This window comes from Nyctibius grandis, chromosome 5, assembly GCF_013368605.1.
Source record: "Nyctibius grandis isolate bNycGra1 chromosome 5, bNycGra1.pri, whole genome shotgun sequence".
NCBI lineage: Eukaryota > Metazoa > Chordata > Aves > Nyctibiiformes > Nyctibiidae > Nyctibius > Nyctibius grandis.
In genome coordinates, this window is record NC_090662.1 from 61,190,205 (window position 1) to 61,204,317 (window position 14,113).

At 56.8% G+C, this 14,113-nt stretch overlaps 2 protein-coding genes across 2 annotated transcripts; one reads left to right on the top strand and one right to left on the bottom strand.

The window, feature by feature from the left end:
* Positions 1-6,141: 6,141 nt before the first annotated feature.
* GALR3 (galanin receptor 3) lies at positions 6,142-9,384 on the bottom strand. The gene is made up of 3 exons (XM_068402142.1): positions 9,326-9,384; positions 7,638-8,009; positions 6,142-7,033 (listed from the first exon to the last, which is right to left on the bottom strand). Exons 2-3 carry the CDS (start codon positions 7,985-7,987, stop codon positions 6,142-6,144), a joined length of 1,242 nt encoding a protein of 413 aa, XP_068258243.1. The 5' UTR covers positions 7,988-8,009; positions 9,326-9,384.
* Positions 9,385-10,649: 1,265 nt separating this feature from the next.
* LOC137664401 (noggin-like) lies at positions 10,650-11,438 on the top strand. Its single transcript, XM_068402360.1, has one exon. The coding sequence runs from the start codon at positions 10,650-10,652 to the stop codon at positions 11,436-11,438; it is 789 nt and encodes a 262-aa protein (XP_068258461.1).
* Positions 11,439-14,113: the final 2,675 nt, after the last annotated feature.

Genomic DNA, 14,113 nt, shown 5'->3' on the forward strand with positions numbered 1-14,113 from the left:
ATCACTGCAGTCAGTTCTGCTTTTCTGCCTTGGAGTTGAAGCACTGGGCTGCTGAGAGCCGTGTCATGTGTTTGGCACTGGACTGAGAAAAGTTTTAGGTTTCTTTGCGTCAGCTAGTCGTGCCAAAGCCTCAAGACCTGTATCTCGAAAGAGAGGTATGTGCTGGGGAGGGAAAGAAGGAAAGAAAAGGTTCCAGGGGAGGAGGGGAGTGTGGCTTCATGCTGTGCTGAGAGCTGTTCACTGGCACCATCTATTTTTTTCTGCTGATCCTGGGCTAGAGCCTTCGGCCTGTCCCAGAGGTTTTTCCCCCAGCCCTTGCAACCTGGGCCACAGATTTCCCTGCCCAGCCCCATAGGTGTGAGGCTAGTGGCAGCTTTCTGCATCTCTCAGAGGTGTCTGCTGCAGTAACGAAGAATGAAAACAACAGCACAGGTTTCCCTCTGCTATTTATTTTGCCGTTAAACTCAGGCCAACCTCCTCATTTTCCTTGTGCTACACCATCAAACATGCTTTCTGCGTCCCTTTCCGGAGCAGTGGTGCATCCCCCCACTCAGGGCCATGATGTCAACCAGGACTTGACCCTAGGCTTTCCTTTGCCCTCACTGCTGTCTGGCCTCCAAATACACTCGATCTCCCCTCCTCGTTCAGAGCACGGCTCTGCAGTGACGTGCTGAATCCCCAGCCACTGAACCCAGCAGCAACCTCCCCATCTTTGCAGCCACTGCTGCACTGTAAGACACAACCAAAACCAGCCAGGTTGAGGATCTGGCTCATCCAAGCAAGTGAAGACTGAAAACCTGCTTGCGTCTCACTGAGGACCCACAGCAGAAGCAACAGCCCTGAACAAAACCTCCCAACAAAGCTGCATGGATGTTATTAAGCAAAAGGCCTTCCTCTGAAGCAGCCACTCACCCATGCAAGTGAGTGCAAAGCGCACACTGCAGTATGTGCGAACATCAAGAGTCTGTTCTACTCTTCAGCAGCCGAAATAATTAAACTCCAGGGTAGCGAGCCAACATCTGAACTCCATTACTTCCTCCACCTTTGCCTTTCTAGCATACTCCAAATCAATCATTGTAATTATCCGTGCTGCTAAAGAAGCCCCATGAAGCATCTCTGGCAAACCTCACACCCTTTCATCTGCTTCTTCCGCTCATTCCTTGAGCAAGACAGAACTCTTCTCCTCCAACACAGAAAGGTACTTGCAGAAAGGCGCCTTCTTCGTGCAGTGTGCCCGGCCAGCATAAGAGAGCAGCCCTGGGCAGCTCAGGGCCCATGGGGTGATGAGGTGGAAGAGCCAGCAGTTTTGATTAGGAAGCTGATAAAGGAGATGATAGATAGGGCAAATAGTGTTCCTCTGGGCTTTTCTGAAGGCTCTGAGGGGGAAGAGAGCACGTGGTTGTTGGAAGAATTAAAATAATCAGCTGGCAACCTGCTAAGGTCATGGATTAGGACCAGAAGCTAAACCCAAAAGCAAATAAGCAGAATTCCCTATAGCTAATAGTGCTACATGCCCTGACCACCCCTGTCACACCGTTACCTCTCTGGCTGGCAAGGCTGTCTTGCCGTGAGGTGCATTTGCAGTGCTGTCCTGGCTGTTTGCAGAGTGTCTGTACAAGGTCCTGTTCCCCCAAGTGCAAGGGCAGCACTTGAGCCCATTGCTTTGCCGAGGAATTAGCAGCTGTCCTTGTAACAGCTTCCCCTGGCTTTCTGCCTCCCCCAGCCCCATGTGTCTGCAGATAGGGAAACCCCCAACAGGGCTGCCAGATTTGCACGTGAGCTTCTTGGTACCTGGGTCTGACACCTTCCAGCAGCATGAGGCTCATGGCCTGCATGCTGGGGAGGTGCCCAGGCACCAGAACTGGCACACAGCTGGCAGGACTAAGTTGCTCCACAGAGGATAGCTGTGCCCGGCTTGCAGGGGAGCTGGTGCTGACCACCAGCCTCAAGGCCCCAGCCCACCTCTCCCGTTCCCTCTGCCCCGTGCCAGCTCCCGGCATGGCTGCGCTCAGCCGATGTGGCCAACCGGCCTCTGCAGGGTTAAAGCCAAGCTCGTCAGCCTGAGTGATGAGAAGTAGGAAAGAAAATATAAGCAAGGAGTCATTAATTAAGGCGAGAAGCTGGGAGTGGAGACTGTAGAATGCTAATCAGTCTGGAGGGGAGGCTGCGTGGAAAGCAGCAATCAAGCTTCTTCAGCTTTAATTAAATCCAGCTCTATATCAAGGACATGACAGCTTTTCTTTTCTTCTTCTTTACCTTTGAGCTGTGAAACCAGTTGGAGCGTGTACGCTGTTACTGGGCAGACAGGAATTCCTTCCTGGCTCCAGAGCCTCCCTAGGCCAGGCTCAGCATCTGCCCTTCCTGCTCACGTGCTCCCCAAAATCGGGGCTTAACACCAGGCAGAGCTTAGGGATGGGATCCAGGGCTTGCAGATGCTTGCCGGGCTAAATGCACCTTCTCCCCTAGGTTTTCTCCCTGTCTTCTCTGTCCTCTTTTATTTAGGCTTCACCCCAACATGCAGCAGTCAGTTCTGACCTGATCCACTCCCTTCACAAGCTGGGACCAGAAGGAGCAGGATCAGGGGCGAGCAACAGCCCAGCCACATGCGGGCAAGAACAGGCAGCATGCAGCTGTGCCGCATCACTGCTCCCGACTGTCATTCCCTTCTCCCTCCGATGCTTTGGGCTGTGGAGTGGGGCCTCACCCCCAGAAACAATGCAGATATTCGTGTAACCTGGAGGCTGCTTGCAGCCAAAGGAGCTGGCCACCAGCCATGGCATCGCATGCAAAGGGCAGCTGCAGGACTAGCCACCTGTGGGAAGGTAGGCAAAGCACGCTGGACACGTTGCCGAAAAGCATCGGCTGCAGAGGAGCAGCAGCCTCTACAGAGGAAGGGAGCTGGAGAAATCAGAAACGGGTGGGAGACGAGGGAGGCTCAAGGTGCAGAGAACCACATCAAACACTTGAATGGAAAAAGAAAAATAATTCCCAGCGCAGCGCTTCAGCTGGCCTCCGCACGGAGAAAGAGGTGTCCTTGGAGCTGAGCTCTAGTGAGGCATGCAACAGCTTCAGCGAGTTGGGAAGTTTAAGAGGGAGCAGGACAGAGCAACAAGGGAAGTTTTATGCAAGCAGAAGCAGGGGATGGAAAGAGAAGAGAAATAAAGGGGAGCTCGTGGCTCTGCTCATGCACACCACAGCTTTGCAAGCCCCTTGCTGCCTGATGTCCCCCATCCCCGCCGTACAACGCCTACAGCACTGAGAGTGTCAAAGGGCAAGGATGGGGCCAAAACCCCTTTGCTTTTGATGCAGCCTCCAGCTGCCTTGCTGCAGTACCACCATGCATGGGGACAAGTGAGGACACTGGCAGCTTCCGCAGCCCGTGTGGGGCTCAGGACACCATCGATGGGGCTGTGCAGCCTCCAACAACTCCACGTTTGCCGCAGGCTCACATTGGCAATCGGCTCCTGATGATCAGTAAACGTGTTCACTCTGAAACCTACTGATGCCATGATGTCTCTAACTGTTTCCCAGCTTCAGCTGGAAGTCCAGAGTGGACTTCAGATGGAAGTTCCACTTCAGATGGAAGTCTGGAGTGTCCCACAATGTCACTGCTGTCACTAAATACTTTTTGCCAAGCTTTCCCTCTTTAACCTGTTCTTAGGGCATTATGGGTGAAGATCTGCTTCATGTTGAGAGTTACACACTCAGGAGCCACACAGCACTAATTAAATGCCATATATAATTAAGGAAAAGGATGTTGCAATCATGTAAAGTTTACTGTAAATACTGAGCTGGGACGCTGGCAGGTCTGATGATTTGCGGCCAAGGTATCCCAGTCCTGGCTGCAGGATTGCTGAGGACCTTGTTAAGGAACTGTGTGGGGCTTGAGCTCAGTTTAATGGGTCTGAATGGGCAAGCTTACCTCTTTCGCTGCCAACAGAAAACCATCTCAGTGGGGATAAGGTGTGGGCCTGATGTTCCTGGCCTCTCTTGGAGGAAAGCAAAGCCCCTGGGACGTGGTCAGAAAGTGTGATGCTAATGGAGATTTCTCCCTCACCTCCCACCATGGAGGTCCTTCCATGGGCTGCTCCCTTTCCCTTCCTCAGGGCTTGCCTGGCCAGCGAAAGCAGTCCCTTTTCCCCCTCCCGGTCTCTCACATGATCTGTTTTTGTTCCCTTTCTAGGGCTTCTTCCTGGGCTTGTCCTACAGCATCACCAAAAGTTCCCAGGCCACAGAACTGAGGCTCAGGGGCTAAGTCTGTGCTGGCAAAGAAAAGAGGATCTGTCCTGCTTGCACTCGCAAGCCAGGTGGCATCACACAGCTTGTGTCCCCACCCCACGGTGAAGTTGTCTTGTCCCTGCAGAGGATGGCCTCAGGTGGCTGCAGTCTCCTGCAGTACATTGACTTGGCACACTGGGGAAGCCGAGTACCCCGCTCGGTCCCCCTCCCCTCTCCACTCATGTCACGACTATGTGACAAAAGAGGAGCTGTGTGAAGTCAGCCATGTGCCTGGACCTGGCTCTGCCAGGCACTGCGGCAAGTCATGGCATTGCAGCAATGCAAATCCCACCAGCTCCCTCCCTCACATGTGCGCTAGACTAATCAAAGGCCTTGCTTGGATGCCTGATGATGCAGAAAAATGCTGGAGAAAGCTGCCGTGGGACTGGGGTCCAACACAGCTGAGTGATGCTCACCCCAGCTCCGGAGCAGTGTGACACTGCTGGGGTGGGGAGAAGGCTCCTGCCAAAACGTGGGTGCTCTGCCAGCACATCGCTTCCCACCTCCCGCATGCCCCTTTGTCCTCCATTCTGTCCTCTGCTTCTAGCCCCTCACTTTACCCTGCCTTGTCATGGCTGTTTTCTGTCCCCATGTATGGCTCCCAACATACATTTGTCACTTATATTTCCCCCCATCTGTCCTCTCACCATCCCTCCTTTTCCCTCTCTCTGCCTGTCTCTCGCTCTCCTACAACTCTCTCTTGAACACCAGCAGTGCTGGATCCATCTTAAAACCTTCAGCTTTGCTTCTTCTGTACACTTCTGCAGCCTCTGCAAAGTCAAATAAAACAAATGACGCCCTGCGAGTGACTTGGGAGCACCAGACTGTGGTCAGATGGCTTGTACAGCCTCCACCGCCTCCAGCCCAAACTGCAGAGCCCTGCGCCGGGCAGAGATTGTATCCAGCACACAGCAAGTATGGCAGGCGAAGGAAATTACTGGAGTTTATTCAAGTCAAGCAGGGGAAAAATTCCAGCACTTTCTGGTGAACACGATTTTTTGTCCCACCATGCCATCCCCACAGCACTTCCCATCCTGCCCATGGTCAGGGCAGGGGGATGCTTGGCCCTGCTGTGAGGTGTCATTGAGCTGCTACCACAGCCAAAGGCTTCTCCATGCAGAGGGGAGGCATGCAGAGGTGTCAGCACACAAGCCTCTCCAATCTTCACCTGCTGTGGCATAAATCATTTGAGTATGACTAACGCCTGCTGCAGAGTTTGCGTCATCAAGCTGTTGGTACAGATGGCTGACTTCCTTGCATGTGAGAGAGGGTGGCAAAGGCCCCCTGATCTGGTTGCAGGGGCTCGGGAAAGGCATGGAGGTGGACTAAGGCTGCCCCTGAGCCATGGGAAAAGAAAGGCACGTGGGCAGGGGACAGTGTTTCACTGCCTGGGCTGGGCACAGCACCCCAGGAGAGAGGCTGCCAGCTACCCTACTCACACCCAGGTCCCCATGCACTTGCTCCACCCTTCCCACTCATGCTCTGATGTGCCCTTAACAGCCTGGATTTCATACCAGGATGCTTTGATTTTGGTTGCCTCCCTCTTAGAGTTTCATGGTTCTGCACAAAATTAAGAAGTTAGGAAGCTGGGAAATGAAGGCCGTAAAACCTGTTGCAGGAATGCCACCCATGTCACTTGGCATCTCATTAACACATCCCTCCACTCTGCATCTGTATCGGTGGATGTGCCTAGATGAATGCTGTGGGCCAGTGAGGGGAGGTGAGTGGGGACAATGGGTTAACCATTGCCACAGGAACTTTTAATGACTCTGCTGCATCCATTCCCTTTTGCTTCACATTATTCTGCCTGTTTGGGAACAGACTGGTTACTCTCAGGCTGGAAAACAGGTTTTTTCACTTTGCTTATCTGTAATGAACAGTCAGAAACTCCTGAGTTCCTCTTGGGGGGGTCACAGCTGGGGGATGGCCAGCTGTTGTCAAACTTTCCTCCTCCAGCAGCTCCTTCTGAACAGAGACCATGGCATCTTGTAGTGGGTGAGTCCATGCTCTGGCATCATGATTGGCAACTTCAGGGTCCCTCTTCCTGATGTTCCCCTCTGGGACCTGGGTCACCTCAGTGTTGCCTCCATAGAAACCTCTGGCGGTGTTGGTGAAACCTTTGCCCACGTTGACCACGTGGACTTTCTTTCCAGCTCTCTTCTTCTTCTTCTTCCTGGTCTTGTTCTGGAAGAAGAGGCAGGTGAAGACCTGCTTGAAACGCTTGCGGAAATGCTTGGAGATGAGGGCATAGACAATGGGGTTGAGGCAGGAGTTAGCGTATGAAAGGCAATGGGAAGCCAGGCGGCAGGCATAAGTGGCTCGGTTGAAGGGGAAGTGGCCAAACCAGAAACACAGGATGACCAGGTGGTGGGGCAGCCAGCAGAGGCAAAACAGGATGGCCACAGCCACAATCATCTTGGTGACCTTACACTTGGCCTTCCGGGACTCTGAGATCCTTTCTATGGGGTCTACGGAGGTCCACAAGAATTTGACGGTCCTGGCATATGCCAGGCTCACCACGGTCACAGGCAGGACGTATCCAAAGACAAACGTGAGGATGTCCAGAATCTTTCGGTGCTGGTCCTCCCAGACGGGGACGCAGATAGGCACCTCGTGGTAATGGACAATCTGGTAGTAGCTGAGGTAAGGCCCTGCGAAAAGCAGTGACAGTGACCAGATCGCTACAATGGCCACTCCTGCTTTTCGAGAGGTGCGGAGATCCCGGGACTTCAGCGGATAGCGAATGGCCAGGTACCTGGTGGGAAGGGGAAGAAGGAGAGACCAAACACAACGTGGGTGAGATGAGATATCTCTCCTGCTCTGTGGAGCTGCCATCTGTGCACCCCTTCCCATGCAGCCGCCCATCTCTCCCCTCCTCACCTCTTGGGAGGGAGGGTTACAGTGAATTCAGAATCAGGATCATCCCAACAGTGGGTCTGGGATCTCCGTCACCCACTCTGCTGGGCTAGCTCGGGAAGGGCAAGCAGCATGCCTCTTGAACCAAGGAAGAGAAGGACAGGAGCAGGACCTAGAGGGCTCCCTCTTTCTCCTTTGGTGTGTTGCTGCCCCGGGGCTTTGCCGTTCTTGGTTTTGCATGGTGAACACCAAGGCCTCAGCTTATGCCTGCACTCCTCCTTCCCAAATGAGGGCTGGGTAACCAGGCTGAGAGCTTGGCTTGGTGCTGGGAGAGGGCACAGCAAGATGAGGAGGCTGGCTTTGCTGGCCCTGCCTCTGGGAGACCCTACCTGCTTCTTACAATACACTCAATAGGGTAAGGACTGGCCTTTCTCCCACCCCTTAGCTCAAGGGTGGCAAACATGTCCCTGAGCTGAGGGACTCAAAGGGGAGGGGACACTTACCTGTCAATGGAGACAGCAGCCAGGGTAAAGCTGCTGGCATACATGGTGAGGTAGATCAGGAAATGCACAGCCTTGCAGGCAAAGGCCCCAAAGAGCCACCCATCCAGGGTGTAAATGGTGGCCTGGAAGGGGACACAGCAGATGATGAAGCACAGGTCAGCCATAGCCAGGTTAAGGATGAAGAGGTTGGTGGTGTTGTACTTGACTTGGCCGTTCCGCAGCAGCACGGCCAGCACCAGCCCGTTTCCCACAGTGCCCAGAAGGAAGATGAGGGAGAAGATGATGGGCACGACAATCCCTGCGGCTTGCAGCTCCAGGCCGTCAGAGGAGGCGTTCCAGCCTCCTGGCATCTCCCCATCTGACTGCGCGAACCTGCGTAGGGAGAAAGGGAGACACAGCACCTGTGCATGGCCGTAGGCAAGCAGGTGCTGCTCAGTGTTGACCACAGTGGCCACCAGAGCCCTGGCCCTAAGGTGCCTGATCCTGACCTTTGTCTGACACCCATATTTCTCCCAGAGACACCAATCCCAACCAGCTGGTTAAATGATGACATCAAGATCCTCGTGATTTCGCTGGCAAGTATGCTGTTGGGATCAGTCAGCTCACATCTCCCTGGCTCGAGTGGAGCCAAAGCGCCTTTCTCCTGCCCACATTCACGTCCCCACCATGGCATCTCCTGTGCTCCCATCCCCCTGGAGGACCCCTTGCCCTACCGCCTGGCCTCCCCTACATTCCTCCTACAATCCCAAAGCTGCTAAAACTCTTGGGATTGCTTACTTTGGCAAATCTAAATCCTGGCTGGTGTTCAACAGGGCTCGGCTGTGAGGCCATGGGGAAGGGGGGCTCCCACGGGCTGCGAGTGGTCCTGGCACTCTCACCACAGGGCTGTGCCACCTCTGGCAGCAAGCACCTGATGCCTGGATGATATCCTGCAGCAGCAGCACCTTGCCACGCTCCCACCCCATGGGAGCTCCTTCAGCTGGGACCACCTCCACCCCAGCCCATTGCTCCCTTTGCAGTAGTTTTGCTCCACAGAAAGGCAACTAAGGGCACCGGCTCCTGATGCTGAGAAGTGGTCACAGGATGGATGGTGGCAGCTAGGAGAGGATGGGGGTAGACCTCGGGGCGGCCTGAAACACAACACGATGATCATTGTGAAGGCGTGTGTTCTTACTGCAGCTCAAGGTATTGTGATTTGCTGCAAAACTTCCTCTAGCCCTGAGTAACACCGCACTCAGGCAGGGAGCGGCAACAGCCTATCTCCTAACGAGCCTTCCCTGTGTTGTGCTATCATTAGAACACAATGTCCTTCACTGAGCAGCAACCAAGAGGGGAAGACACCATTATCGAGCAACTGTTGACATGCAATTAACTCTTTTTTGGGTCGTGCAAGCTCCTTCGCCCCACGCTCCCCCATCCCTCAGCTCACGCCACTTCTCCTTCCCAGCAGCCTCACTGTATCACTCCAAAATGTTGTGCCTGCCTCTCTGGCTCTGTGGTCCCCTCTGTCCTACTGGTAACCATCTGGCTTCTCCATTCAGCCCCGCGGGATCTCCTCGCTTGAGCAGAGGACCCCAGTCAGCCTTGGGGCATGCACTTGCACCGAGGCAGCGAGGCATCTCTGGGTACTGTCGTGTCCCTGCTCAGGGAGCCGGAGGACACCCCTTGCTTGGGAAGCCGACACTCACCTCTGCAAGGAAGGGCCTGCAGCTTTGCTGCTCGCTCAGGGGAGACCTCCGGTCCAGCTCAGGCAGCAGCAGCAAGAAGGATGCAGGCCACTAAAGAGTTTGTCCAGGCAGCACCGTCACCCCTGCCAGGTGCTCCGTTGCCTCCTCCTGCCCACCGCCAGCTCTGCTCTCTCTTCTCCTGGCTCCCACACACGGGTCTCTCCTTCTGGAGCTCCTCTGCTCTCTCTCTGTCTCTCCCCCTTTTCCCTCCCTCTGCTCTTGCTGCTAATCCATTGATCTCTGTTTTTTTTCTTTCCCCTCTCCCTGAGGTTGGGTTTGGAGTTAACTCCTCTCTGCCCAGCCTTCCCGTGGGCTCAGCTGCTCCAAGCTCCAGCAAGGAGTGGGCAGCGGAGAAAAAGCCCGGTGTTCTTTGGTGGGAGAGGGAGGATGGAGGGGGACAGGTTCCCACGGAACCCGACAGGCCCTGCGGGCACCCCAGGGTGCTGGGTGTTCGGGTTGTGTCACACAACACCTCTGGGAAACATGAATGTCCCACCATGGTGAGCCTGGACCCTGCCCTGTCCTTGGATATGGATCTAAACCCTCCGGAGCACAAGCAATTAATTGCTATTACTAGGTGTTCTTAATTAATTGTTAGCAGCACAGCACAGAGCAGATCAAGTCTCTCCCACAGTGTCTGACCCAGGGAAGGAGGGGAAAGAAGGTTTTGGTTTCCATCCAGCTCAGGTCTGCCTTCTGTCAGCACTGCAGCATGGGGCAGGAGGACAAGCCATCCAGGGAGGCCATCTCCAGAGGTTCAGCTCCATCACCGCTCCCTGGGACAACACGTGTGCCAGCTGATGTGCCAAGAGGCAACAGTGACCCACGCAGCCCTCCTGCCCCTGCCCCTCCAACATGTCCACCCCTGTGACAGGACCCGTGCCCTGCAGACCTCCAGGTGCACTGGGGCCAAGCGCAGCTTGGTGCTCCTTTCCCGACAAGACCCAAAGGCCACCAGCTTCCCTTTGTTGTGAAGGTTCTCGGCGCCTCTTCCAATGATGGAGTGGGATGTGGAGGAGAAGGAGGAGGCGCCGGCCCCTTCCCCTCCATGTCGACCCCTGATGCCCCCATCATTGGCACCCCTCGGCCTGGCTGGAGGGACGGTGCAGGCTCCGCTCCCTGCCTGCCCCCGTGGTGGGAGGGCGCGGGGTGTCCCTGCTGCTCGCTATCAGCAGCTGGAACCAGGGAAAAGGGGAAGGCCGTGCCTCGGGACGCGGTGATAACCGGGGGATGTGGTGGAGCGCAAGCCCGCAGCCCAACACAGCCTGCTACAGCACCGCTCGCCATGGAGGGGCCATGCCGTGTCCTCCTCCTCCTCCTCCTCCTCTGCCTGCTCCCACTGCCGGGTGCCCAGCGCCCACCGCTGCCACCAGAGGATCCCCGGGAGCCGCCGCTGCCGCTGTCTGGCACCGCCGACCCCATCGACCCCACCGCCCAACTGCTGCGCGGCCGCCCCTTGGCCCCGGTGCGGCCCTACAGCCTCTCGCTCTCCCCCGAGGACTATCGCTACTCCCCCAAACCCCGGCACCTGCGGCCTGGGCGGCTGCGCCGGCTGCTGGCCTCAGCCTTCGACCCCTTCTGGATGGCGACCGAGGAGCCCCGGGGCCGCAACGGCAGCATCGCCGAGGAGAACCTGGAGTCCCTGAGCCGGGACCTGGCAGAGGGCGCCGGGCGCTACCGCCGCAAGCTCTGGCGGGAGGCGGAGGGGCTGGAGCTGCCCACCCTGCTGTCCCCCGGCCCGGGGCTGCCCCCCGAGATGCCCCCCGAGCTGCCGGGGGCCCTGGCCCACCGCCTGCGGCAGTGGCTGGTGGAGCGGGCCACCTGCCGCCTCACCTCCTCCTGGGTCGACCTGGGGCCCGTCTTCTGGCCCCGCTGGGTGCGCCACACCGCCTGCGAGACCGGCCCCCCCGGCTGCTCCTGGCCCCCCAGCATGACCTGCCGCCCCGCCCAGATCACCCACATCAAGCTGCTGGCCTGGCACTGCTGGGCCCCCCGGTCCCCCGGACCCCCGCACTGTGCCTGGCGGCAGATCCCCTACCCCGTCATAGCCGCCTGCAAGTGCTCCTGCCGCTGAGGGGGCACAGGGGGCTGCAGAGGGACCCCCCGTGCCTGTTCTTGCAGCCAAACAGCCTGAAGAGGTGAGAGGCCGCCCGGACTCATCCCCATGGCCAGGGAGATGGGGTAGCCCCAACTGGAGAAATAAATGACCAGAAGATAACGGGGAGCGGCTGCGGGCATTGCTGTTTCTCACCAAAGCCCTTGCGCCAGGGGGACGCGGCTACTTTGCCCCTTGCCTGCCAGCAGGAGGGGGGTTGCACTGGTGAAGGACACAGGATGGGAAAATCAGGGCACCCAGCGTCAGGTTCAGACCCTGTTTGCATCAGCCTCAGTGGGCTCTGTCCAAGCTGGAGCATCCCTGCCTGCCTGGGCAGGGCTGAGGGCAGGGAGCGAGGGCAGAGGGACGCCAGTGGGGAAGGGGTAGAGGGAGGTGGGTCGCAGCTCACGGTGGAAACGGCGGTGTGGAGAGGAGCTGGAGGGCGTCAGTGGGGAGGGGGGCAGGTTGGGACTGCAATGAGGCAGCCTGGCGAGGGTGGAAGAAGTGGGGGGTAGGCAGGGACCCAGGGCTGGAAGCATCTGTCAGGGTGGCTGTGTATGGAGATGGGGTGGGACAGGACAGTCCCCTACTTGGAGGTACAGTGGGAAAGACATGGGGATCCCACACCTACCCCACGTGGTGTAGAGGGTGGTGGCTCGGGATGGGGAGGACCTGGCAGATCAGCATATGGGATCTGGGGTAGGTCAGTGAGCTTGGGGTGGAATCTGCATCCTTGGAAAGAGGCTCTGTCTCTACATCCCACCCAACAAAAAGTCCTCTGCTTTCTGGGCTAAAAATGCTGCAAAGAGCTGCAGATCAGCCCTTGGTCAGGAAGCCTTGAAGAAATAAAGAGCTGGAGGCTTTGCCTGGGAATGCAGCATTAACACAGCGTCTGCAGGCGATGAGCACTGCGTTATTCATTTTCAGTGTGCCATCGTCTGACCCTCCTGCCTTCCCCGGCATCCAGCACTCCCCGTGCTGCCGTGCAAACCACAGTCTGCTGCAGAGCTCGGCCTTGAAGCAGGCGGAGAGGCAGCCGGAGCCGGGGGTCAGATGTTGAATGCCTCGGAGAGACAGATGGGCGAGGAAGGTCAGGGTGCCTGGTGAGGAGAGGAGGAGGAGGAGAAAGGGGGGAGCACATGTGTGCATGCAAGAACAAGCGTGTGCATCGCAGGGGAGGGATGATGATGCTGCTCTTGCTTGCTGCTGAGCAGCGAGACAACTGTATGGCTGTTCTCCCACTGAGAGGGACTTGAAAGCTGAAGCAGGGTTAAACGGTTTGGGTTGGCTGCCCTGAGCGGAGCTGAGGCATGAGCAGGGCTGCCTGCAGAAGCCCAGGGGAGAGGGGGAGGCCTGGGGACCAGCAGGAGGGAGGGAGGCGGGGAGCATGGTACAGGTGTGCAATGGAACGGGGAGCAAGGGGGTGCACACACATTGGGCTCAAAACAGCAGTGAGTCAGCTGAGGGACTCAAAACCCCTGTACCAGAGCCCATCTGGCTGAAGCTTCATCTCTTCCAGACTGCAAGAGGTGCCTCAGTGCAACCCCTTGCCCTTTCCCCATTACATCCCCCATTCCCAAAATACTGCCCTCTGGTAAGACGGGAGGGTTTGCAGCACTGTGAGGCCCTGGCGCCTCACCGAGGGAACTCCATAACACACTTTATCAGCAGGCTGAGCTCAGGGCCCTGTGGAAACGGAAAATTAAATAAAATGGGGGCACAGTTACACTACCAGGTGCTCTAACAAGGTCCAGCGGCAGCCCCATAGAAAATGCATTTCTCCCCTGCCTTTTGCATCCCATAACGTGCTGCAACCCTGGATTAACTTCTGTATTCTTCAGCAGTTGCTCTGGTTCAGGTCACACACATTATCGCCCTGTAGCTCGCTCCCCAGCTGCCTAACAGCAGGTAGTGTTTTCGGAGCAGGTCTTTGCTGACATGACCCAGTGCTCCAGCACCCGAGCACAGCATGACCTCATTTGGGCTGGAGTCTGTCCCCAGCTGCAGGCAGCTGGCACTCAATTCAGCACGTGGGCAGACAGCAGGACACACATGATTTCTCATCTGGAGCAAAACCAATGCAAACAAAGCAATCCTGAGACATGCCCAGGACCCACTTGTTCCTGCTTGAGTGCTAAATCGCTACCCCAGCACAGCCTGGAGGAACAAATCCCGAGATCCCAGCCTCCTATGTGTTCTCCACTGTGTGAAAATTGCAGCTGATGGAGGAAAATTACAGGTTTCTGTCACCTGCTCTGCCCCCAGACTCAGCCCCAGGCAGATGCAGGCCCTCTCACCATGCTGCTGGCCTCTGCCACCTTGGCTTGGCTGCTGCCTGACAGCTTCTCTGGAGTGAGATGCTGCTCCCAGGGCAGGTTTGGGAGTGCCATAGCAATGGGCAAAGTCTTAGAGCTGGCCCTGGGGACGAAGTAAGCCTCACACCCAACACCCAAGAGCAGCAAGGGGAGAAAGGACGACCAGAGCTTTGGTCAGCCTATGCCCTCTTTCCCAAACCAGCTGCCAGTGGCACGGGTTGCCAAGGGCTTGGGAAACCCACCTGCCTCGGTGGGGAATTCCAGCAGGCAGCTCTGCCGGGGTGATACTGCCGGACCCACAGGAGAGATGGAGGAAGCAGACAACCTTGGACATAGCAG